Consider the following 25286-nt stretch of genomic DNA (forward strand, 5'->3'; position numbering starts at 1 on the left):
GGGCGCGCGGGGGTGTCTTCCTGCTCCCGGTATCGCCCTATATGTATATATATGTATGTATTTATATTATATCTATCTATCTATCTCTCTAATGCACGGCAGCGAAACTTAACCGCAGTGACACATTTCAGATAAGTTGTTTCTTTGAAATTCTGTTTCAAAACCCAGTGTGATTTCATCTAAGTTGCCCCATATCGAACAATCTGACTAAGGTGGCGGGGGGGGGCGGAGGTGGACTTCAATTCGATTTATTATTTTCTCTAAGAAATATAAATGCGCTGGTGTAATTCGGAGGACGGGGGAAATCCAGTTACATACATGCTACTCTTGTGTTTTGGTCAATATGGGGGGGGGGGTGGATAGCCACAGCCAGCAAGAAGAAATACTCACCAACTGAAAAAGGATGGTTTTAATTAATCTAGTTTGTTTTATGTATTAGCTCTAGTTCACCTCAATCATATGTTCCTAAAAAGGCCCCTTTCGAAAAGATTAGGTCCCACATTAGCCTGAGTAAAGTGGGGGGAAGCCTTCTAAAAGAGTGAAGGAAAAATGTATAAAAACGTTGAAAGAACCTACAGTTCCTTATTAGGCGAAGATACAATATTTATTCCTTGTCTCCTGGGATGAAGCTGCTCTATCTATTGTCCTCCCAGTTCTCAGTGCTGATGCTTAATTTTCAAAACTTCTATATTACCAAGGGACCTACGACATCAGCCAAAGAAATACCCTGCAAGTACAAAATCTGATCCGGGGAGCTGCTTTTGTGCAGAGGGAAAAATTGTTCCTACAGGTTTTTAAAAGGGTGCACGGTGGAAAAAAGCGGGAGACCTATGCAGACACGTTGCAAAGCCTCTTTGTGTTTAGATAGAAATACTCTCTATATGTATATATATTTTTCACGTCTGTGGGAAACAGGAGAGGACTGCAATTTTTTGATTTTTAAAAACTGTTCGTGGTTTGGTGGTTGCTTTGGTGTCTTTTCTTTCCTTTTAAATTTGGAGAAGGGATTTAATCAGAGCCTCTTTCGGAGAACCCAAAATGTCAACTACCTTTCCAGGACTCGTCCACGATGCGGAGGTATTTTGTGTGTGTCTGTGTGCGTGTGTGCGGATGTGTGTGTGTGCGCGTGTGTGCGGATGTGTGTGCCTATGCATGCGTGTGTGTGTGTGTGTGTGTACGGTCGAGTGTGCCTGTGTGTGGTTGTTTCCATTTTTTTGTTAATCCACATTGGACCGTTACATTTAATTATAATCCGGCTTCAGAGAGAACTTCGAGAAGTAAAGGGCGAAAATTCGTTATGACATCTGTCGCCAGGAAAGGGGCAAACCCATTGCCGCATTCAAACGGTTGCAGGAAAGAAAGCAGGCTAATGGCCACAATAATGCCGTGAAACGGAAGGTGGCAAATACTATTAATAATAGCCGGAGAGAGAGAAAAAGAGCGAGAGCGAGAGCGCGCAATGGGAATCCGGGGGCCAGCAAACGATCGACTCCTACTCAGGTTGTCGGAAGGGGAAGGTTTTGGACCTATATCTTTTACCAAGAAGGGTTAAAGGCATGTAGGGAGTCGAGCCACACCGAGAGAGACGCGGTGCCTGGTGTCTATCGAGAGAGACCTATGTCTGCTGAGAGAGTTAGGACCGTAAGAGGAGGATATCAGCCCTTCTGCGCTTGAGACGGATATGGAGTTTTGCTGCGTTTGTGTTGGGTAACTTTGGGTTTCCTCCGCAAGCAGCCATCACAGGGAAGTAGCAGCTTTCTTTGCCAAGCTGTGTGGACGCCTCGCTTTCCTACATAGGGGTCTCTCTCTCGCTCCCTCTTTAAACCTCCAGTGCAGACTTGCAGGGCACCAGCCCAAGGTGTATGGGGTTGCCGGCGCTAACTCTAGAGGAGCTTCGGCTAGGGTTCGAGGGGGGGGGCTAGGCGGGACAGGGTGCTGTTGGAGCCCCGCTCTTCTCCGATGACCAGCCTGCAGTATTTGGGTTACCTTTTCCCTTCTTCCTTTCAGATACGTCATGATGGATCAAACAGCTACCGTTTGATGCAGCTGGGATGCCTGGAGTCTGTGGCCAACTCCACCGTCGCCTACTCCTCCACTTCGCCCCTCACTTACTCCACCACCGGCACTGAGTTCGCCTCCCCCTACTTCTCCACCAACCACCAGTACACCCCCCTGCACCACCAGTCCTTCCACTACGAGTTCCAACACAGCCACCCGGCCGTCAACCCCGACGCCTACTCTTTGAACTCGCTCCACCACTCGCAGCAGTACTACCAGCAGATACACCATGGAGAACCCACCGACTTTATCAACCTGCACAACGCCCGGGCGCTCAAGTCCTCCTGCTTGGACGAGCAGAGGAGGGAGCTGGGCTGCCTAGACGCTTACCGTCGCCACGACCTGTCTCTTATGAGCCATGGCTCCCAGTATGGGATGCACCCCGATCAAAGACTCCTGCCAGGACCAAGCCTTGGGCTGGCCGCCTCGGGAGCAGACGACCTGCAGGTAAATCACACCTCGCCTTCCCGCCTCACCCGCCGCCGCCCGGCTCCTGCTCCCACCCCTGGCCCGCACTCGCCTGTCGCCCACCCGGCCCCGGGCTGTAGACAGAGAGCTCGGCGACCTTGTGGTCAGGAGAGAAAGTGCTGCACGGGCGGAGGAGCCTCTCACCTGCGAGCTGCCTGCGGCCGAGGGCGGGCGGGGACATTAGCTAATCCAGATTAGACAGGCAGAAATCAAAGGTCGCTCCCCTAAAGACAATCGCATCCCTCCAAACAACCCCCACTCCGCTCTGCAAAATTAAAACTGAACCAGACAGGCAGAAATATCTCTGAAAGAGAACTGCACAAGAGCAGTAGCTCATGGAAGGCGACTGTGTGTGTGTGTGTGTGTGTGTGTGTACCTACGGCAGTGAGGGAGCCAGCAGAAGCATTAAAAACTAGCTGTAAAATATTGAAATAGATCTGCAAATCCATCCATTCGTTAACCCAATCATCCGCTCCCCCCCCCCCGTGTTCACATACGCATGCACGTCTCTTCCCTAAATTTCTCTCCCTCTCCAACGCAAACACCTGTTTTTCTCTTCCTCTCCAACATACTTATCTGTTTATTTCTGTTGTACCTCTCTTTCGCTGACTGTGACACACACAAATCTCTAGTTTTACAAAATTCGAACGTTTCCTAGTCAAGAAGCTATCAGCATCAAGGGAAGGTGCGTTTTGATGGAATTAACTACCGGTACTTTTAATACATATAATGTATTATAATAACTAATTATAGTTATAATAACTAATACATAGTTATAACGTTACTGTAAAAGAGAGAGAACGTGAAATTCTACCAAGCCTATTAGGAAGGAGTGTAGTTTCACTTAATGAAGTGGGTCCTATTTACTTACAGAGAGTAAATTCTAAGTTGCTTTTATTGTCCTTTCTTCGCCCCTCAAACCCCGCCCCAGATTTCTTATCAGAAAAAAATATATATTTTCCTCTCTGAGGATAAAGAAAATGTTTGTGTGTGTGCCATATAAAAGGAAGGCCTCCCACACACATATTTTGGAATTTGCACAAGAATAAAATCATTTGGGCCCATGAAGAACAGTTCCCTAAAACCTGACTTTCTGCATTGAAATTCACTCAATCATTTTCCACGCTTCTGTCTCTACCCGCCCCCTCCCCATTTTCAACAGGGCTTCCCTTATGTTCCTCCTCATCACTCCTTCTCCCAAATCTGCCATTCACCATTTCGCTTCACTAAGACCTATTTACTCTCCTTTTTTTATATAACCACGTCTGCTGCTGATTTTTTTAGCTGTACATTTTTTTTCTATGCGGAGCACAAAGCCTTGTATTTTTTTTTCAAAAGGAGGGATTAGAGACGTTTGCAAGGCAGCGCACAATGCCTAAATCCTGTGCAAAAAAGCACCATAGTTTATCCAATTTTCGACTTAGTGCCATTCAACTGGTCACTTATGCAATGTCATCCGACCAAACAACGCGCTTCCCTTCCAACCTCCTTTTGCCGAGATGGCAGGTTCATGCTTAGGAATCATTTTAACGATTTTAAAAAATCATTTTTTGTCTTAAATTTAAATAGTGGAGAGAATAAGACGAGGTTTCCTTCTTTCTGTTTTTAATGCTTTGTGGGGGGAGGCGGCGGGGAAGCGCTACAAAAAAAAAAAAAATGCCATAAAAATCAAATTTAACAAAACCCTGTTTTGGTTTTGAGCTATGCATGATGCATAATGTCTATTATACTCATTATACATGAATGCTATTTCCTTACATCGTCTTCAGTTTCTTCAGTTACAAATGTGGGGTTTCGAAAGTGGCGCGAGGGGGAGGCGGGGGAACAACTATTTGTGAATTTGCATTGATTTTTGTAGCTTTTTCTTTTCGACGCTTGAAAAGAAGCTTGTTGATTTCAGCTTCTTATGTTTTATAGGGGAGTTTTTTTTGGTGACAAAATGGATTGCTGCCCGACCAAGGCTGGAGGAAGAACTCCAACTCGTAGCCAGTCTTTGCCTTTTCTTTTTCATCTTCGCCCCCGCCCGCTTTCCACTTTCTTCATCAACATATGCCTCATTTCTAATGCAACAAATGTAAATATACTTTCCCCTGCTCAGAATGTTAAGTGAAAGTCCAATAGTTTGGAAGGCTGTTTAAGCCAGCCTAACAGATGCAAGGAGTCTTGGAGCCGGAATGGGCATCTTTGAGACCCCTAAAAAGATTTTCCATGGGCAACAAAGGAAACTGTCACACCTTTTCCCATCACCGCTTTAATTTATGCTCAGTCGCCTAGTTTTTCCCCATATTGATTTCATAATCACTTTAAGGCAGAACACTAAAACTCAAAAGAGGCCTTGAAAGGGGTTTTCTAGGCCAGCGTCAATATGCCGAAAAACGGGGGGGGGGGGCTTGGGGAAGAGAGAGACGGGACTGTAAAGGTTGTTTTTGTAAAGTGGGCTTTATATTATTATGCACCGACTCTTTCTCCGCATGTACTTAACTCTTCACGGGCTGTTGAGTAGGTTAACACCCTTAAGAGGCCTCTTTCATGTCCAATACCTCGTTTGTTTGTAAAGGAAAATGCATCTTTTAACACATTGCCACTGGACAAAAGGACTGAGAGGTTGCGTGGAAGAAATGTACACACACATAGACAGAAAAAAGGGGGGATTTCTTCTCGATAGGATTCGTATCCCAACATAAAGCGAAACCAGAGTATATGGAACTCAGTTTGTAAAGTGTTTTGACCAGAGCATGTTGAAATCCCACTGAAGTTGATAGTAAAATTCTCAGTCGTTGGAATGGTTCCCTGAACAGCGTAGTCTCGAATTTAGTCCAGTCGAGAAATCGAGAAACACCCGATTGTTCCCCTTCTGTCTCCGTTCTTTATAACTCCCATTTCCAAGTCTGGCTTTTACCAGTCTCTGCAAACTGGTCCTAGCTGTGTGACATGTGAATGCTACGTTCACTTAACACGTTAGACATGGACCTTGAAAGGGGTATATATGTTCCACAGGTACGCTGCCACTTTCTTTTAAAATTGTTCTTTTTCCTCCTCCAAAACATCCCTTCAAAAACTTTCCATACTGACTCTCTTCCTCTTTGCCTGCCAATCAATCATTCAGACAAAAGATCATATCTGAGAACAGAGTTTGTTTGTTCTGGGAAGAAGCTGTGCTATTCTATGGTTTTTGAAATATTTCGTAGGAGATATATTCTTTGAGTTGCAATCTGAACATAGTCACTTCTAAAACGCATCACGTTCGATGCATCCAGCCATGCAATTTATGTGTACGGATATTTATCTGATTTTATTTTATTCTCTTCATTCAAGGGCTCAGTGGAGACCCAGTGTGGGCTAGTGTTGAACGGCCAAGGTGGGGTGATAAGGAGAGGTAAGCAAGTTGCGAGTCCTATATTTTTACTTATTATTTTAACAACAGAAAGCCTTAAAATTGTGTAGTAACCACTAGGGCCAACTTCCAAACAAATAGCGGAGTTTGTGACCGGGTTCTGGGTGCCTTTTATATCCATGTAATTGCCCCCACCCCAATAGAAACAGAAGAGGCGTTAAGGAAACGTTGCCATCATGTTTAGTGTGCAGCTCTAGGAAATGAAAGACGACCCCAGCCCCATTCCGCTATGCTTTCTACTTGGGATGATCTTGCGATGCTGTTTTTGCCACCTGCGTTTCCCATTTCATTTTGTGCGCGCGCGTGTGTTTTGTAAACTTTTCAACTCAGTATGCTGCTGGTACTATTTACACAAGTAGAGCTTCAATGACAATTTGCGATGGAAGTTTTAAAACCGAAGCGTAGCTTTTGTAAAAATCAGGATGTGGTCTTCTAGCCTATTCTGTATCAGAAACCCGAATTACTGGCTTTTGCAGGACGGGGAGTAGCACCAGCCATAAGCTCACATTTGGATCCTAAGGCAACCGGTGAATTCAATGAGGTTTACTCCTGAGTAGTCATGTATAGGAGTGCACTGTAAATGCACTGGGTGAATGAAAGGGGGTGGGGTGGGTCAGTTCATTAAGTTGCGTGAATCGCAAGTATTTTAGGCAGAAGGCTCTATAGTGAGGCCAATATGTTACCGATCTGATCAGAATGAAGGATAATAAAAATGTCAGAGAAGAGAATTTATTTAAAGATTACATCTGAAAACGGGAAAAAAACATATTTTCCCGAAATGTGAACAAATTAATGAAGGGAGGAAGTTAAATGGGGTTTTCCCCATATATCAAAGATGACAGGGAGACAAGATGAAACTATTGAAACCATCCTGTGCTTACGCTGAGCGCTACCTAGCCCATTTGGGCCACGTGTGTAATATAGGCTGATTCCAACAGGACTGCTTCAACTATAATTTACGTTTTTCAGATAGTTTTGTTTATTTTATTTGTTGTCATTTGGAGGAAGGGTAAACCAAAATGAGCAAGGGGAAATTTTCTTCCGTCTTGGTTAAAGTTACTGAAATAGTAATAAGGTCATTACAACTTATTTGAAGCATAAAACTATGGAAAGAGCGCACAGCAACACGCTAGTGGTGAAATGTCTTTTGAATCCTGTCGGACTGCAGATATTCTAAAGGTGCGGGAAAGGAGGCGGTGGCAGGGATACTTCTGGTGCTGAAATGGACAGCTCCTTGGCGGTGAGTTTTCCTAACAGCGAGGAAGCTTGACCGTTGAGCGCCTGAGGCTACTTTATAACAGTCCCACTCCAAAACCCTTCTGAATGTTGAGGGTTACAATTCTTCTAGGAACTGGGGATCTGTGAAAGCCACGTCATTTTCTTCTAAACAAACGGATGGATTCTTTTTATATTATTGTTAACACTTTGATCAAGGTCTGCCGAAACGTAAACTTGTAATATCAACCATAAAGGGCCCCAAATCTATTTTTTTCCGTTTCAATGGGTTGTAAATCGGTTGTTTCCCCTCACCCTTTACACAAGGCTGTACCTTCTGATTTTTAGAATCGCTTTAATGTGCGGTATTATTGTGTGGTTTAAGAAATATAAATAGAGCTAGGGGTGACACTTTTCTTTTTAAAAAGTTACATTTGTTGCTTGCATACTTGAAAAAGAGCAAGGGTCTATTTCTCTGGAGTAATCCATATGGAATGTTTTGACAATATGTTATGCATTCTCATTCAATCATCTCCACCTTCCTTAGCGCCAGAGGTGGGGAGAGGAGTTGCATGTTGGTTTCTTGTATTTTGGTTCATATTCATTATGAGGAAGTGCGCTTGCTTCTTTGGGCTGGATCCTGACCGGAGAAACGGGCAAATGCTGAATCCCCATCAACTGAGGTGCTGTGTCTGTAACTGCTTGACTGGACTCTAATCTCCCATCTGAAGGAGGTTTTTCCTCTCGAGTCCTTCTTATCGAGTTGATGTCGTCTCCAGCTCTCTCCTGGCAAGGAGCTTCCAATTACCTGAGCGACTGATTGTAGTTAAGCAAGGCTGCTCTCTCCCTCCTTACCGTTCCGTTTTTCAAAAGGCGACCGAGTCATTCAAGGATTTAAAGGCTGATGGTGAAATCCAGCATGAAAATGCAAGGAGGCTGTTTCTCTACTCATCTTAAGAGCTGAATGGCTCCGACACCTTGAGCCCCCATCCCCCGCCCTCCGCGCAACGCCTCTTGTGAAATCAGGGACAAATATCAAAGATGAACCTATACGTTTCAAATGAGTCCTCGAAATACATAATAAATATTTTGTCATGTGATTCTTAGGGAAAAAGTGTTAGCAGTCATCAAGGCACACGGATCCCGATCGCTGTGGAACCTTCCGCATAAATCAGCGGGGCCCTTTCTTTTTTCTCTCTCTCGCTGCATCGATGCAAATATATGAAGCCGGGCTCCCCTCATATTTTAAGCGTTTGGTGTCATTATCTGAGGGGGGAAGCGGCTTTAAGAAGAGAGGGAGGGGATTCGAGGTGGGGAGAGAGAAAAGATTTCACTTTGGGAAGAAGCAGGAGGAAAGAGGAAGGAAAATCTAACTCCATAAAGACATTAAAAACACCCTTTAATTTCAATATAGAGGGAAATGATAGAGTTGAAAGGACGACTCCAAAATACTAATACTGTTTACTAAACAGGTGAGGAAAACTGGTAAGGACTATAGAAGGTATAGAACAGAAAGAAACTGGGGAAATCCATGTACATTTCAAACCGGGCCTTCTGGCCCTACAGCCAAGATTGCCCAATTGTAATTCGAAAACTAACCAAGTGCCCCTACTCCCCGCCCCGCTTCCAACAAAGTCCTCGGCCCAAGCCCGCCCGCCCCCGTCTGCTCAAAATGCAGCCTCTTGCCTGCCTCCTCCTCCTCCTCCGACTAGGCCTGTCCCAGCTGAGACATTGGAGGTGCCCTGATGTGGAGTGTTTGCTTTTTAATGAGACCCGGGCAGGAAGGGGCCTTTTCTTTTGTGTGGGTTTGGGCGGTGGCGGTGAGGGGGGCGGGAGGAGGTCGGGGCTGCAGGACTGAGGTGTTGGCGAGCTAATTACAAGCCAGAGCCAATATTTGCCCCCGATTCGGTGGCCGAGCTCCCACCGCTATCACTTCCAGTTAATGGTGTGCAGGATTTTGCCCGGAGCTCCGCTCCTCGCACCATCACAACCAATAATCTTTACTTTACCTACTGCGAGCGTATCGATAGCTTCTCTAGCCGCAGGCGCCTGCTTTGATATGGTAATCTTTCTGAGGGCCCAAATTCTGCAGAGATCATATTAATGTTGTACATACAGACGAGTGAAGCTTTGCCTTAAAAGTTGAATATTCAGATCGGCCCTTTCAAAAGAAATCTCTCCCGAAGATGCAAACCTTCTATTTACAAGAGTCGTCTGCAATTTTTAATCATTGCTGAGGATGGCGGCAAAAAGAAACATCTTTTTCTCTCCCCGCCGCCACGCCCAGTTTTCCTCCCCTCTTTTTTATAGTTTCTTAGAAATCAGTATTCTGTTTTAGGAATTCCTCTCTAAACGACAATTAGCAGCCTGGAACCTGCTTTTTTTTCTTTTTTAAGAGTCTCGTATGTTTTGCTTGCCTGCCTTGGAACGAGTAAATAAGAGGGATAGACTGGTGGCTTCTGCACTAAATATTTTGGAGTCCTTTTTTTAAAAAAAAGACAACACGGTGACACTTGGCCCTCCTGTGTCGTTTTATGAAATGGCAAACTCAAAAAAAAAGGAGAAAGGGGGGGGCGGCTCTTGTTTCGCTTTGTGATCATCCATCTTTCCCTGCCCCAGGCTAATTTCAGAAGCTTAAATACTGCTATCGCCTCTGGGCCATGAAGAGAAAAAGAAGGCCCGGGCTATCGGCACACTCTTTCTCGATTGCCCTTGGCAACGTAAAATACAAACTACTTTGAATCAAAACATTTTTGGGGAATTAATATGATCTGAACTCTTCCCGTTTTAAGAGATCTTGAGTTTGTCAAATCGCTTAGAGGTGACTGACATGAGAAGGCTGAGGCATTAATGCGAAGCTAGAAACATTGTCAGATCTTATTTGATTAAAAAAAATAAAAAATAGAAAGGCTCTTAAAAGTCTGAGCATCAGTCACCAAAAAACCAGCCTAACCAATAGAGAGCCTGGATAGACGTCCCCCTTCTCTGCCTTCTGCCTTTTATGTGTTTACTTAAGGCGCTGCCTATCCCTTGCAATCCGGGGTTTGATCGTGGTCCTTTGATCTGCAATTTTAATTTGAGGCACTTAATGATGAAACTGCAGCCTAATGACTCATTCATTGGGTGCGGGGGGAGAGGGGTGGAGAGAGTTTTTATTAAGGGGTGGAGTGAAGCTCTAGGGGGCAAATATCTAAGACCAAACAATCTCTTTCTTTCTTCCTTTTTAAGGATAGCTCCAAGTTTTGCATTTATGGTACATTCTGGCAGAATATATCACGACGCATATGTCGTGTTAGAAAAGACCCTGTTCATACTGGGTGTAGAGAATAGGGAATTAGGCAGAGAAACCAGATGGGACAGACGAGCCACCGTTTGTTTTACTGTAAACGCCTAAACAGAAGGTAAAACCTAAAGGGACTTTGTTAGTATATCTCGCAGAATATTCTTCATATCGGCGCGGGGAAAGATAAGACCTGTCTATCATATCCATACGGCTATTCTGTGAAAGAATTACATATAGGATTCAATCCTGCGCGACCCTTTTGCATTTATTTGGCAGTAAGGCTCACTTCCAAGCTGATATCCAGAAGATCGGACTTCGTTAAATTAATTTCAACAACAAAACATGTGCTTAACTATTTTATTCGAATCAGTGGCTTAAAATGCTTGACTCCGGCTGGTTTGTGACTTTAGCACCGCAGCGTTTTTCTTGAGTACTCTCAAAAGCATTAGCCACATTTAGCTCAGCAATCGTTTCACAACAAACCTGTGAGGCAGGCCAGCGTTACTACGTCCCATACCTAAACTGGAAGGAATGGCTGAACCACCAGTTTGCCTAAACCAGGCATGTCCAAAGTCCGTTTGGGGGGCCTAATCCGGCCGCCGGTCGGTTTAATTCGTCCCCCACAGGCAGTTCCCCCTTTGTGGTTCTAAAAAAAGGTCAACAACTTTGGTCGGCCCTCATGCATGTTCATTTCATCAAATCTGACCCTCTTTGAAAAACGTTTGGACACCCCTGGCCTAAACCACCTGGCAAGGTTAGGGATGAGGTGAGGTTGAGCGGATCGTAGGCATATTTACTGGGAAATAAATCCAGCTAATCTGATCCCTCTTCCTAGGGCGAAAGCAGGGGTGCCAACTTAAATAAACTATTGGGGGGCTGGTAAGCCCCCCCAATAATCAATCACAAAACACTATTTGAATGGCATTGCTCATTATTATTTATTTTGGGGGGGGTATGGCCCCATCCAATATTTTATTGGAGGGGGCCGAAGGTTCCTGGGCCCCAGATGTTGGCTCCTATGGGCGCAAGGCGTCCGACGCGAGAGTCCTACACCCACATTCTGTTGTCTATTTTTGCTTCACTATAGCTGTTCTGTTGAATTCTATTTGACTATTGTTTTTAATGTGGGAGTGGGTTTAAAAAATGTGTACACATTTTACAACAGTACATATTCCAGCAGAAACATGTCCAAGAGGTTAATCTTTTTGAAAGGATGTGCTCTGTTAGACCTGATCCACCACAGGCCTCTTCTGTCTCATAGTCCTCTCCCTGAGTCCTTCTCTCTTCTCGACTCCAAGATACGCCTAGCTCTAGTCCTCAACCGCTGTTCTTTCCATCTTTAAATATTGAAGTAAAAACAAATAATATTAATTTCTGCTCCCTCCATTTCAAACCCCTAAAACCCTTAGTAAGGAAGCCCCACGGACGCTTTCCCCAAGCCGGCGTGGAGTCTCTGCGGAATGCAGGGCACAACTGAGAACCCTGTTTTACGGGGGTGGGTGGAATGGTCTTGGCTTTTACAGCTCAACATGAAGGGGTTTCAGTGTCTCCTAAGTCCATGATCGGTCAGAGAAGAGGAGGACCCCGGACAAAGGTGTGTTTAAACACTTAGAAATTGCCTAAAGACCACCAGAAGCATCACACACGCATCTCAGAAAGAGGCGGTCTACAACAGAAATTTGGGAGTGTGGCTTGTCTCCTGTTTGTCAAGATACCTGATATTGTTTCCTGATCGCCCCACCTCGGCCAGTCTGGGCCATCTTTTAAATGGTAAATACGCTAGTTCCTGAAACCATTGTCCCAAGACCTCCCCTATTCATTCACAAAATATTCTCTTTTCACTAGATTTGTAAGCGAAAAGAACTACTGGGAGAGGTTTTTTCCAATATACTTCCTTCTGCAGAGGAAATATATGGGTCATTAAGAGTCCAGATGGCTTTTGGATTTCTTTCCTGTACTATTTCAGACATGTGGTTTTTTATCATGTGTTTGTGTTTACCTTGTGCACTTATGATACCTTAGAATTATTATAGCACCTCCGACACCCACAACCACCCGTTGCGCATCCGCGGGGTTTAGGCGCGCGTAACTGTGCTGAGCTAGTGTCCCGGTCTCTGAGAAAGCAACCTGAGGAGACCGGGCGAGGCTGGCTTGCTTCGCCAGCCGTTCTCTGTCGGCCCCCTTAGATTCCAATTCCCTCCCCACTCTTTAGCTCTTATCTGGCCAAATCTTGATAATCCCATAATACGTATAATTTGCCCTTAATGTATTGTCATTAACGCTGCTGTCTCTTTTCTCTCTTTTTTTTTTTTCCAGGAAGCAAATTGAGTCCCATTTAAAAGCCCTAATGCGCTTGTTTAATTAATAGTTCCAGCCGAGCTGGTTTCAAATGGAGTCACAACAATAAAAAGAGAGGAAGGGGGAGGAAGGCAGGAAAGGAGAGACGTGAGGCGGGGTGTGGGGAAAAGCCTGACTGGTTCATGAAGGAGGCCGCAGGAAACGCGCCCAGGCGGAGGAGGGAGCGGCTGGAATAAGCGCGGCTGGGTTTTAAGAGGGTACAGCTTGCGGAGCGTGGGGAGGGTTGTTTGGCTTGGCTGAAAGATTAGCAGCCGAGTATCTCAGCAGTTGCCTGGGCTTGGGACTCGCGGGTCACGGGAACGTCTTGGGAAATCCCGCCCCAAACGAGGGAGTACTGTATTAGGATTTCAAGCCATTTCCCCCATTCACTTCCATCGCTGTGCTCAAGCGTTCGGAAGCCTCTTCGGTTCAGAAGTACGTCGCAGCAATCCCCTTGCGTTGCTCACCATGGGAGCACAGCCCGATCCTTTGCATGCCTTCCTTGGAGAAAGCCCCGCTGTGTTTTGGGGGATTGCTCCCAAATGCTGTCAGCCTGCGTTGAATCGGTCTTCTCTTGGGTTAGGCTCACGGTAGGCTCCAATAAGCGCCTTCCCAAGCAGGGATGTAAACCCGCCTCATCCCAAACGTTTAGATGTAACAGGTTGGGTGGGCTGTGTTGCTTTCTCTGGCCAAGTAAGAATAGGCTGCAGTCCCCAACGAAATTTCTACAAGTCCCACTGCATGGGGGAAATCCAGAGGAAGTTGGGCGTGCTAAATCCTGCTTACCTAGGGAGATGAAATACACAGACAAGCATCAAAGTTTACTCCAAAGTAAACCTTGCTTACTGGAGATTCCTTCTTTCCCCACCCCCACCCCATCATAGGCAAGGGGCTTTGGTTTCCATAAGACTGAGGTGTAGGTAACTTTTTCAAGATTACACCAATTGTGTGGAATGAAGGACTTTGGGAATTTGTGTTTTAAGGAATGTGTTTATGACAGAGCTGTTACTTGGTTTCTACAAAACTAATGCAACTCAGATCAATTCTGTAATGAGAGGTTATAAAGTGCTAGAGAATTATTGCAATCCAACTGAAATACTGAGGCTATGCTAACTTTATTTCGGTCCTAAGGGTGGTGGAATTAAGCATGCTTCTTCACTCTATGTGCTGCTTCATGTTACATGGCAGCAAATATGCATTTTATTTGGTCTTTGTCTTGTGGTGTGGAGACATGGCTGATCACTCATGTGCTTGAATTAGAGGTGCTTCCAAAATAATCCTCCTCTGAATTTTCTTGGCATTCTTTATAAATTGTGCAGGCTTGTGTTTTGAAAGAGAATCAATGCATTCAGAGTCCTCCATTCCTCCAATTTTTTGTTCCCAAATTTTCTATACAGTGCTGTGGGTTCATGATTTGCTTAAGTTCCTTCATGTTTTCATTCTGTCCTGCGTTACCAATGTATGCATGTGTGTGTGTGTGTGCGCGCGCATTAATTAATTGCATTGATAGAATTGTACACACAGTTGTATTGATTTTCCTTTGTGCAATCTTTTACTAATGGAAAGGAGCACATTTGTGCACACCAGTGAAACATTGCACAAAAAGAATCTCGATACATCATGGAATGACAACTTCAGGGTTGCTTTTCTGCCATGTTTTCTACACAGACATGTGTATACATACTGTATTTCTAAAGTAGATGGAGAAGACCGTGACCATGAACTGTAGGAACTGAAAGTGGAGGCAAATTGTGCATTTTCCAGTCCCAGCAAAAGGTTTTTAAAATTCTCCTAGTTAATCTGCAATTTTGGAGGAGTGGCACCATCAAAGCAGAGCAAGCCCTCAGAAAATAAGGGAATTGGATAGAGAACCCCCCCCCCCACATATCCTTAAGCTGAACTCAGTTTTGTAAAAAATAATAATTAAAAAATGCACAGAATGGGAACTGCTCCTATGATTTCCACAGTCCTCTGCAGGGGGACAGATTTGGATGGTGGAATAGGCAGCATGATGTTTTCAGCCAGATCTGCATGGAAGTTTAATCATAGATGAGTAGAATGCATGGATATTGTGACAATGGAATGAGAAACAGAGGTTTTTTTAAAAAAAACAAGAACACTGTTTCAGGTAGCAATTTTTCTACCATTCCTAACCCCCTAAATGCTTAAAAAAAAAAAAACCCTTACCCTTGAAAATCCATACGAATGGACGGTGTATTTCTCCATCTAGCCCAGCACTGTCTATCCTGACAGGCATCTTAGATTGAAAGGCTCAGGTAGAAGCTGATGTGAAATGACCTCTGCCTGCGACCTGGACAACTGCTAGCTAGGTGGGCACACCTCCTAATTTGGTGTAAGGCACTTTCCACATGTGAATGTAGCCAGGGGGGTGCTGGGGGGCAGCTATCCCCAATAGAAAAACTTAACTAACTGACCAATTGCATCACAGATATCTCAGTTCTGCCTCATCCAATATAAAGCATGCCCCCCCCAAAAAAAATTTAACCCTGGCTATGCCCATGTATTCCTCCTGTATTCTGTGGCACATTGTTTTCAATAGAACTTCCAAATAGCAGCCCAATCTTAATTAGCCTGAACCTTCCCCTTATTTCTGTGGTATTTGCAGTTATGGAGGGTGGAACAAGCTTGTTTTCTGCTGCTCCAGAGGGTAGGAACAGAACCAGTGGAGTCTAGTTACAAGAAAGGAGATTCTGACTAAACGCTGGGAAGAACTTTCTGCCAGTAAGAGCTGTTAGACCGTGGAATGGACTCCCTTAGGAGGTTATGGACTCTCTTTCTTTGGAGGTTTTTAAGCATCCATCTGTTATGGATGCTTTAGTTGAGATTCCTGCATTGCGGGGGGTGGGCTAGATAGATGACCCTCAGGATCCCTTCCAACTCTGCAATTCTATGATTCTATATCTGTGAGATACTTACAGTGCCTGGTAGGTGGAAAGTGTGCTTACAAAAAAAAAAAGTTGGTCAATATGTTTGTCATTCCAATAAAGGTGTTGGTTTTTGAAGCCTATATAAACTTTTGGGCACACCAAGAAATGACCTCTTTATTGTGGGCCTCAAAATCAGCAGCACCCTGCACAACAGCAAAATGTGGTGCACTCCCTTCCTCTCACACTCCATTCTAAATCACAGTTGTGGCGCTTTCTCCATCACCCCCAAGGCTCTGTGCCCAGTGCTGCGGAACCAGCCGCACTCTCCTAAATCCACCTCTGCTCCGAAAGGGACCTCACAGATCTGTGAGGGCTAGTCCCAAGTACATAGGCTTGCAAGCAGGGCCGTCTTTAGCACATGGGCCACTGGAGTGCAAAGATCTGTCCAGCACCCCCAAATTTAGTTTAGCCATCCCCAAATTAACTTTTATTGAGCTTTTTTGGGGAGGGGGGAAGCCAAAGTTGTTGACCTTTTTTAGGGGGGTGAACTCAAAGTTGTGGAGTTTTTTGGGGGGAGCGGGAATCGCTCACCTGTAACAATGATGTAGTGAAAAAAACTGCTTTTGTTTCCTGACTCGTCGGGGATATTTGTTGCTGCTGAGTAACAGAGCGATGGAGGAGCGGGGCGGGTACTTTTGCTCCTTTGCTTTTCACTGCCGCTGATCGAGAGGGACCAGAAAACAGTAGGTATACATTTGACGCCCCCCCCCCCCAAATTTGGTGCCTGGGTGCTCTGCACCCCTTGCACCCCTGGGTAAAGACAGCCCTGCTTGGAAGCCTAGACATCACATTTCATCAAATTCTTCCTTGTGTTATGCCAAAACTTGCTCTAAAATATTTTAGAAACACCTTTTTTTTTTAAAAAAAGATTGCAATCCTTTCCACACTTTCCTGGGTGTAAATCCCACTGAGCACAATGAGACTTGCTTCCGTGTAGCTAGCATAGGATAGTTGTGAAGTCCAGTTGTCATGAAAGAAAACCCATCTAGGTCAATGAGATCTAATTTTGAATCCAGCTAGGATTTTAGGATAAAAGTTGAAAGTCTGCTTCCCAGGTGTTTTCTTTGACAAGAACTGAAGTATATGGCAGGTAGCTGGTTGGCTCCTTCATGGAGTGATTCTTTTTCTTGTTTAAAATGTATAGACTGAAACTTTCATTGGCCAAGAAATCCTACGCCATTATGGGAGTGTACAGTGCTACCTCGGGTTACAGACGCTTCAGGTTACATATGCTTCAGGTTACAGACTCCGCTAACCCAGAAATAGTACCTCGGGTTAAGAACTTTGCTTCAGGATGAGAACAGAAATCGTGCTCCGGCAGCGCAGCAGCAGCGGGAGGCCCCATTAGCTAAAGTGGTACCTCAGGTTAAGAACAGTTTCAGGTTAAGAACGGACCTCCAGAACGAATTAAGTTCTTAACCCAAGGTACCACTGCATTGGTTTAATTTGTATTTATTTTTAAATAGGTAGTTCTAGCTTTCACAGTTTGGGATAGAAACATCAATCATAAAGACTCAAAGTGCCAGAAGTCACTATAAAAACCATTCTTCAGTAAATACTGACTTGAATTCTAGACAGTTAATACTGGAAAGGGCAGAGATATTTGCCACAGGAATGCAGAATCTGACGGTGAATTCAGTGACTAAATAAAACCTGGCTTTCTGCCCCACATTTCTTGCTAATTATGCTCTAGCAGGATGCCCTTTTTGTTTGAGTTGTTAGGCTTAGATCTAAAGCTGTAGTTCCTCCCCAAATCCCATTGACACCCCACCCCTTCAGCCTCCATCTTGACCATCAGGAGTGACTTTTGGAGTTATCAGGGGCTGCAATGGAAAGGGAGTCCAAAAAAGGCCCATTTCATGAGCAGAGTTCTTCTCTGGCTCCAGCTGTTAGTATATAGTAGTTAATCCAGCCTTTAGTGGTGACAATTGGCATATACCATTCTGGATGTTTTCGCACATTACACACAAAGTCCACCAACCCACACCCCATGCTTAGTGATGACTTGATGTTTCAAAATGTGTACATAAATAGAAACAGGAGGTGCGGAAAAGGCATCGCCCCAGGAATCTGCTGCCCAAGGCAACTGCTTCATGTCACTTCATGGTTTGTGGATCAAAGCTTTGGCTCTAAGGTGCTATGATAGAGACTGGGACACTGTGTTTAAGAATCATCTCATATTCCAGAGTTTTTGAAGCTGGGAATGTTTCGGGTCATAAAGCATGAAAAATGAGGCATGGAATTCAATCATTAATGTGAATATAACTTTTCAATCCATATTATGCTGTTTATAAAGAGTGGGATTAGCAGAATACAGAAGTTTCTCCAAAACATCATTTCAGTGCGCTGTGTTCAGACTAGAGACAAATGGTAGTTTTTCTTCTCCTGGGAGTGGCACCATAGGGCCATCATGGCTCGTAATGCAGTCACTTACATTTCCCATCCCATTGCTGATTCTGAAAAGCAGTTTTTGCCCTTTTGTAGTTTGGCACCCTAACATCTGCTTGAACAGTCATGACAGTAGAATAAAATGTTTTCCTATCATGCCACCTTCAATTCTCCTGAAGAGAGAAAAGTATTGTGGGCCTACCACTTCATCCTGGAAAATGGTGCATTGCCTACTTACGTGCAGTTAGGGAATTTGCCCCACTTCATCAGGGCTGGTCCTAGTGTTGGGCAACCTTGGGAAGCCTCCAGGGAACATTTTTCTCCTATCAAGCATGTTGAGCATGATAGGGAAGAATGGTGGGGAAGAGCGTAGTATCAAAGGACAGTGACAGAAGAGAAGTCGGGCATCCAAGTCTCAAGGATGCTGAGGAGAAACCAAGGAGTCAGCTGAGGGCAGCATCCCTGGAGATGCTCAAGAACTGGCTGCTGGCTCTTTCCTCCAGGGCCAGGCTTTCCCTTTGTTCAGTGGGTGGGCTGTGCAGCTGGTACACTGAGGTTTCCCATGAAGCCTGCCCAGCAGGCTTAAGCCATAATTTGGACAGACCCTGCTTCATATCTTCATTATAGTTCACTGGGAAGTTCCATTTACCATCCTGCCCTTATGTCACTGGATAAGTAATGCCTTTTACGTTCCCACGACATTTTCCTTCTCCCCCCTATCCTCATTGGCCACGATCCAATGATACAGCTAGCTCTGCATGCCCAGTGCTGATTTGCACCTGTGCTAGAGCAGTGGCGCATACCTCAAGGCAAAGCACTTTTGAAATCGGCGAGGGCTTTCAAAAATACTTTGCGATGTGGCAGGCAGGGGCCTGTCACTCCAGGAGAAAGAGTCAAAAATCCCACTGGGCACATTGAAACCCCCAAGGGGCACCTCAAGTTAGCCATTCTTTGGATCTGGCCATTGTTTCTGCTCAGTGTTGTTTTACAAGGCATCACTTTTTGAGTCAGTTTCATTTTAGAAGACTACTGTGGCCTTTTTGGAATTGATGCATTTTGCTGAATGATAAAGCCTGCGCTGAAAAAGATAAAGCAGGTGGGAACAAAATGTTTTCTTATTAAAGGAGCAATTATTTATTCAGCACAAATTGTTTGTGCACATATGGGTTGGATTGTAAAAGAGAAATATTAATATTTCATTGCTGCACTTCCTCATTGTTTGTAAAATGTAGACTTAATTTGTCTCTTGCATTGTAATATAAAGATCTATGGCTGCAGGTAATTCTCTACCTGCCTACGAGCAAATATATCAAGAGCTGAAATAAATAGTACCTTCCAATATAATTAACATCATTTACACATTATTTTGCTGAACTGAAATCTGGATGCACAGGAAGACTATTATTTATTCAAAGCTATATGTAGGTGAAAAAGCATAAGGTACAATTTGGCAGGAGGAGAGTTTGGAAAAATAAAATAACCTCCCCCCCCACACACAAAGAGTTCAACTAGTTATGAAGCCTGTGTTTTCCTTTGAAAATACTCACATTTATTAAGATGACTGAGTTTCAGTATTTTGTTGGTCTTTCATTGTTGGTCGTTTAATTTGAGACTTTGTTTTCTTTCCTAAATGGCAATTTATAAAATCACTAGTTAGATAGGGACAGAGATATAGACGCAGATATATTTTCTAGTGAAGCCCCTATTATAGTGACAGAGTGGGTTGGCCATAGATTGCTGGGACCCCTGAGCAGCAAGCAAGGAAGCAGCTTGTCTCCTTGCAAACTGCATATGTGGTCTCTGTCAGAGGAGGCAGGGTAAAATCAGAAAATATGGAAAGCGGCATAGATAAAGTCAGGCAGGCAGGCAGGCAAATTGTGATGCCCATAAATAGAATAGGGACACTTTGTGTGTGGAAGGGGCCTTTTGCTTTCTGGGGGATCCCTGTTTGTGAGGGTTGAGGCACCCACTGTGAGTGCGGGAACGCAGGTTTGCCTTCAGGTGTGCAGACCTTACATTCCCCATTCACTTATATGGGAGAAAGGAAAGACATCATTGCAATGGAGGCCTCACCCAGTTCTCTATCTGAGTCACCCCAAATCAAGCCATTGAGTGGGATGGTCTGCTTCTCTCAGCACATCCTACATTTTGTTGCTTTTCCTCACAATGCGATTGAGATATTGAGGGACTGGCTTTTATAGGGAGAAATCGTGATTAACCACTTAAATGCACTAGGCATAGATACAGAAATCATGACTTAGAAATTGTGAAAACAAAATGTAAAAAGGAGAAGGGCATGGACTACAACAATTAATGAATGCCTCTTCTGGGAACATCGCAAATATTTTCAAGTGTGCCATTGCCTTGTGTAAATCCATGGAATATAATTGCTATAAACTCTGCTTCAAAGAATAATGTTAACTTCTACAAATGTAATAAAAAGCAGAATGTACATGATACAAATACTGGTACATGTTAGTTACCTGGATTGTCGTCGTCGTCGTCCTTCCCAAGTACCCTTTGGTAAACCACTTGTGTATGTATCACTTGTATTAATCTAAACATCTACCGCATGCTAATATAGAATACAAATAGCATTTTAAACCTGTTTTAATAATTTTTACCACTGCAAAACTTAGCCTACACAAACAGCAGCTCCTGTGGTAAGAGTGCCCCTCTTCAGACTGCAGAAAGTGTGCGTGAATGCTTTTATTGGGGGAGATACATGCATAGAAAAATAGAATGCTAGAAACCTTCTCCCTGACATCTAATTGTCTATGTACAGGGAAGGATATACAGTATTTGTGCAATCCTCTGTCTGAAGCGATATACTCCAAGAATTGCAGCTGTAGTAGTGACAATGCCTAAGTATCACTATCACGCTAGAGGTTAGGTCACAGTTGCAAGTGGCAGTTCTGGGAAGAAATCACAGAACAAAAAGCCCGAAATAAATATGCAAAAATATTTTCCTGGAAGAAGAAGAGATCTTCCAGAACCAAAATATAAAAAGGGAAGAAATCATTGTAATTGGTTGCAAATAGCCTGTTGTGACTAACTATTTGAAGTTCTTACATGTTGTGCAAATTCTTTGTTTGATACAGTTTTGGAGGTACTTTTTAAAAAAACAATAACAAGTTCTGCTATGAAATTGTGCTTTTAAAATGGACAAAACTGGGAAAGACATAAAAAACCCTATTCAGGCATTAAAATGATCAACCCATGGAAAGGATTGCATGTCACTGAGCATGTCAGTTCCATCCCCAGCAGTCTTGGGGATGGAAAGTCTAAAGGAGATTTATAAGTGCATTTAGCCGAATGTGCTTAGAAACTTCCCTGTAACTGAGAACCTTGCATTATTCCAAGGAGACTTCTAAGTGTGTTCAATCAGATGTGCTTAGAATTCCCTTCCCTACTTTCCCACTCAAGACAGGAAGGTCAGGGATGGAACAGGCAGAGCAAGCACACAGGTGAGTGTTGGCAGCAGGGCTGGTGTGCTTGGCCCCACAGACCTTACTTGTGCTCCCACCCCCCATTCAGGCATAATTCCCAAATTAAGCAAAACTTTCCCTCAAATGTGTTCCAGGAACATTTCATCCTGAAAACTCCTGCTCTGAGCCTCCCCCTAACGCATGTCATGTATACCTTTTCAGGTGGCACGTGTGTAGTCAATCCCACAGACCTCTTTTGCTCGGTTCCTGGCCGTTTATCTTTACTCAGCTCCACTTCCAAATACAAAGTGACCATCGCAGAAGTGAAGAGACGCTTGTCCCCACCAGAATGCCTCAATGCCTCTCTGTTAGGAGGGATTTTGAGAAGGTAAGGGAAAGCTGTGTGCAACTGCATGGGGTAGATATAGGGACACTTGAGTTGGACTCAGTGGGGCCTTGGATGGCATGTCATTGTGCCTGCTCAGCTTGGCTGGGCTTATAAGAGATGAGTTCTTCAGACCTTTTTGTACCTCAGGCTCTTCATGGAAAAGGGAACACTGAGACAGATTGATCAGAGGCACAGAAATGGTGCCTCCTCTGGAATCTGTTTCCTGAAGTGATTACTTCATCTGAATCTGTCCCTCCGACTGACAGCAACATCAAAAAATGATTGCCTCAACAAGGAAGACCAGAAATAATAGAGGAAACATAAGCAGCTTTTTGTTGTAGCATTTTAATTGTTGGCTGTGGTTTTATCTGTTAGACAACGTTTGTGTCCAAAAATAAAATAGAAACAATATCCCTCCTCTCCCAATCACCAACTAGGCATCATCTCTATGGAATGTATATAAAATGGAGTTCATTTGGTTAAATTTTCATTTGTTTCAGAATGAATGCATTAAATAATGAATGGGCACGAATGGGCTCAGCTTTTGTTACCACACTTAGACCCATTTGAACTTTTCACTGATAGTTCCTGCAGACACATTGTTTCAATGGCCACTCTACCTTTTATTTTCTCCACAGTGCTTAGATCAGGCTTCCTCAAACTCGGCCCTCCAGATGTTTTGAGACTACAATTCCCATCATCCCTAACCACTGGTCCTGCTAGCTAGGGATCATGAGAGTTGTAGGCCATAAAACATCTGGAGGGCCGAGTTTGAGGAAGCCTGGCTTAGATGATGCATCACTTCAATATATTTGGGAGAGAAATGACAACTGATTCACACGATGGTCATTCCTAATGGTGACCGCCATTAATTTATGCTGCTCCTCCTGCAAGAAAGCCTACAGAACAATATAAGATCTGGGGTATTCTGGGGAAATGAAGTGGCAGTCACAAGGAACAGGCTTCAAAATCAGCTCTGTGATCACTGTTGACCCAGATGACAGGGGAAGGGGAGTTACAAGTTTCATTGAAGGGGGAAACAAACATGAGTAAGGGGGAAACAAACATGAGTGTTGAAACAAAATGACTTTGCATGAAAAAAAATGACCAAAGAAATGTGACTTTCTCAGATTAAACACAAAACAAATAATCTAGTTAATAGCAAAAGCCATGGAGTAATTAAATTGGCGAATGGTGGGAAGATTCTTGCTCTTCTTGGTGCAAAGCTCTGTTAATAGAATCAAAGTCATTCATTTTCTTCCTTTTTACTAGTATCATTCAGGGGGTCACTTCTGAAACCCATAAATCTGCGAGAGGAACAGGACTATTTTTGTAACACTACTTTTTGTTTGATAACCCTTTCTAAGTAGAAGTCAAGAGAATGCCAGTACATCAGAAACCCCAACTTTTACTCATATTGTACCTGCATGCTTTCAGTTCCCCACCTAATGTCCCTTTCAGAGGAGTGGTTTTAGAGATGAGAGGATTTCCTCTGTTCATTCTCTTGCTTTATTTGTTTCTCTGATTTGCTGTGCTCCAAATTTCACTTTTCCTGAATCCAGTTTAAGTAGAGGCATTTGTAAAATTTAATTTGGAATCTGGGACATGTGCCGTTTTCCACAGTCTATTTTTCCTCATTCATTTGTATTATCTCGGCTTTTGTTACCAGTGCACATCAACGCATTTATAAAGCACACTGCCCCCAAAACAATCTTGATATGACTGCATCAAGTTTCTTTCCAGTGTGCCCATACGCTGTCATAGATTGGTCAAACACGGCACAAAAAAAGCCTTCTATTACAATTGTAGGTACTATCATATCACATTTGTTTTGTTGATGTATTTTATCAATGCACATAGTATTTGCATACAAATAAACTGAAGGAACAGGCTGTGTGTACAAAGTGTGCTGTACAAATCTGAAAATCAAAAAGGAACAATGGGGAGAAAAATCAAATGTGTCAGTTTCACTTTGGAAAAAAAGACCTGATCATTCAAAACTCCAAAAATCTGGGGAGAAATTTGGTTGAGGAAATTTTTGGAAGCCCCACTAAGTGATCTGCACCATGAAATCAATTTGTGGGGAAAGGTTAGCCACATGCACACTCATGTACACTATGGCACTGATTCAATTGCTACTCACAATGGTTCCTATGGGGAAAGAAAGCAACATCAAGTCATGGCTTCCCCACTTAACATGCCATTTAGCCCTCAGCAACATCATTCTTCTCATTTACTAGCTCCAGCTGCTGAGAGTACCTATCAATTCCTGCTGAGGAGGGCCTTGTACTGCAAATTGGGAACATGCAGCTCTTAGATACTCATTTGAGGAATTATTTAAGTAAGAAAAAATGGGAAAGGATAACAATGAATCTTTGTATTTCCATTCCCTCCCCTTTCCCTGACAGAGCAAAATCCAAGAATGGAGGACGCTGCTTAAGAGAAAAATTGGACAGGCTGGGGCTCAATCTGCCTGCAGGGAGGAGGAAAGCAGCAAATGTCACCCTCCTAACATCCTTAGTAGAAGGTATGCTTTGTAATATCATGATATAAATACCTTACTTGTTGCCTTCTTGAATTTTTGAAGTGGTTTTGGTTCCAGCATCAAAACAAAACAAATTCCTTCCAGTAGCACCTTAAAGACCAACTAAGTCAGTTCTTGGTATGAGCTTTCGTGTGCATGCACACTTCTTCAGATACACTTCTTCTTCAGGTTCCAGCATGTTACTGTAACTGCAGATGAAAACAAAAGATCAACAGTTACATTTTTCCTACTAGCAATGAATGACAACTGTTGTTTCTGAAGTTTCCATGCTTTGTTCTCAACATGTCAATGAGGCACCTGCCCTGAGAGTGTGGCGAGATGGCAGACTATTTAACTAACGAACACAGAAAGCTGTCTTATGCTGAGTCAGGTCATTTGTCCATCCAGCTCAACAGCAGCTCTCAAGGATTCCAGAGAAGTGTTTCTCCCAGTTCTATTTGGAGAGGTTAAGAATTGAACTCAGGACCCTCTGCATGCCAAGTGTGTGTTCTACAAGTGTGGTACAGCCCCGCTTCCTTGTAGGCAGTAAAAGCCCCAGCAGGGACTTGAGCAGGCAACTGTGCAAGAGACAGAGCAGAGTTTCATCAACCGACTCCATCTGAGAAGGCAGGAGCCTAACATGGAGTTTTAAGGAGATGGGTCTCAAACCAGGGACTCCTGCAGCAAAGTCCAGGAAACTTGCTCCCTTTGCCACTATGGTAGTACTGTAATTGATGATCAGCCCAAATACACTTAGGCTCAAGCTTTGACCAGCTGTTGTCAATCAGAGTAGACAAGAGCAGGGGGATTGGTGGGCCCATGGTGGGCTTTAGGGGAAGGGACTGCCTTTTAATC

General features: G+C 43.9%; 1 protein-coding gene across 2 annotated transcripts in view; it reads left to right on the forward strand.

Annotated features, from left to right (window-relative positions):
• Positions 1-1023: 1023 nt before the first annotated feature.
• Positions 1024-25286, forward strand: part of TFAP2D (transcription factor AP-2 delta) — a 38959-nt gene continuing 14696 nt past the window's right edge. Inside the window, exons 1-5 of one of the 2 annotated variants that reach the window (XM_081855634.1) lie at positions 1024-1077; positions 2008-2505; positions 5842-5902; positions 21742-21907; positions 24316-24434. In XM_081855634.1, coding sequence (XP_081711760.1) covers positions 1039-1077; positions 2008-2505; positions 5842-5902; positions 21742-21907; positions 24316-24434 — 883 coding nt within the window. In that variant the 5' untranslated portion in view covers positions 1024-1038. Of the gene's footprint in view, positions 1078-1943; positions 2506-5841; positions 5903-21741; positions 21908-24315; positions 24435-25286 lie in introns of those variants that run through there. The other variant, XM_081855633.1, reaches the window with a different exon arrangement.

The sequence above is a fragment of the Podarcis erhardii genome (assembly GCF_964252035.2).
Source record: "Podarcis erhardii genome assembly, chromosome: 3".
In the NCBI taxonomy this organism is placed as follows: Eukaryota; Metazoa; Chordata; class Lepidosauria; order Squamata; family Lacertidae; genus Podarcis; species Podarcis erhardii.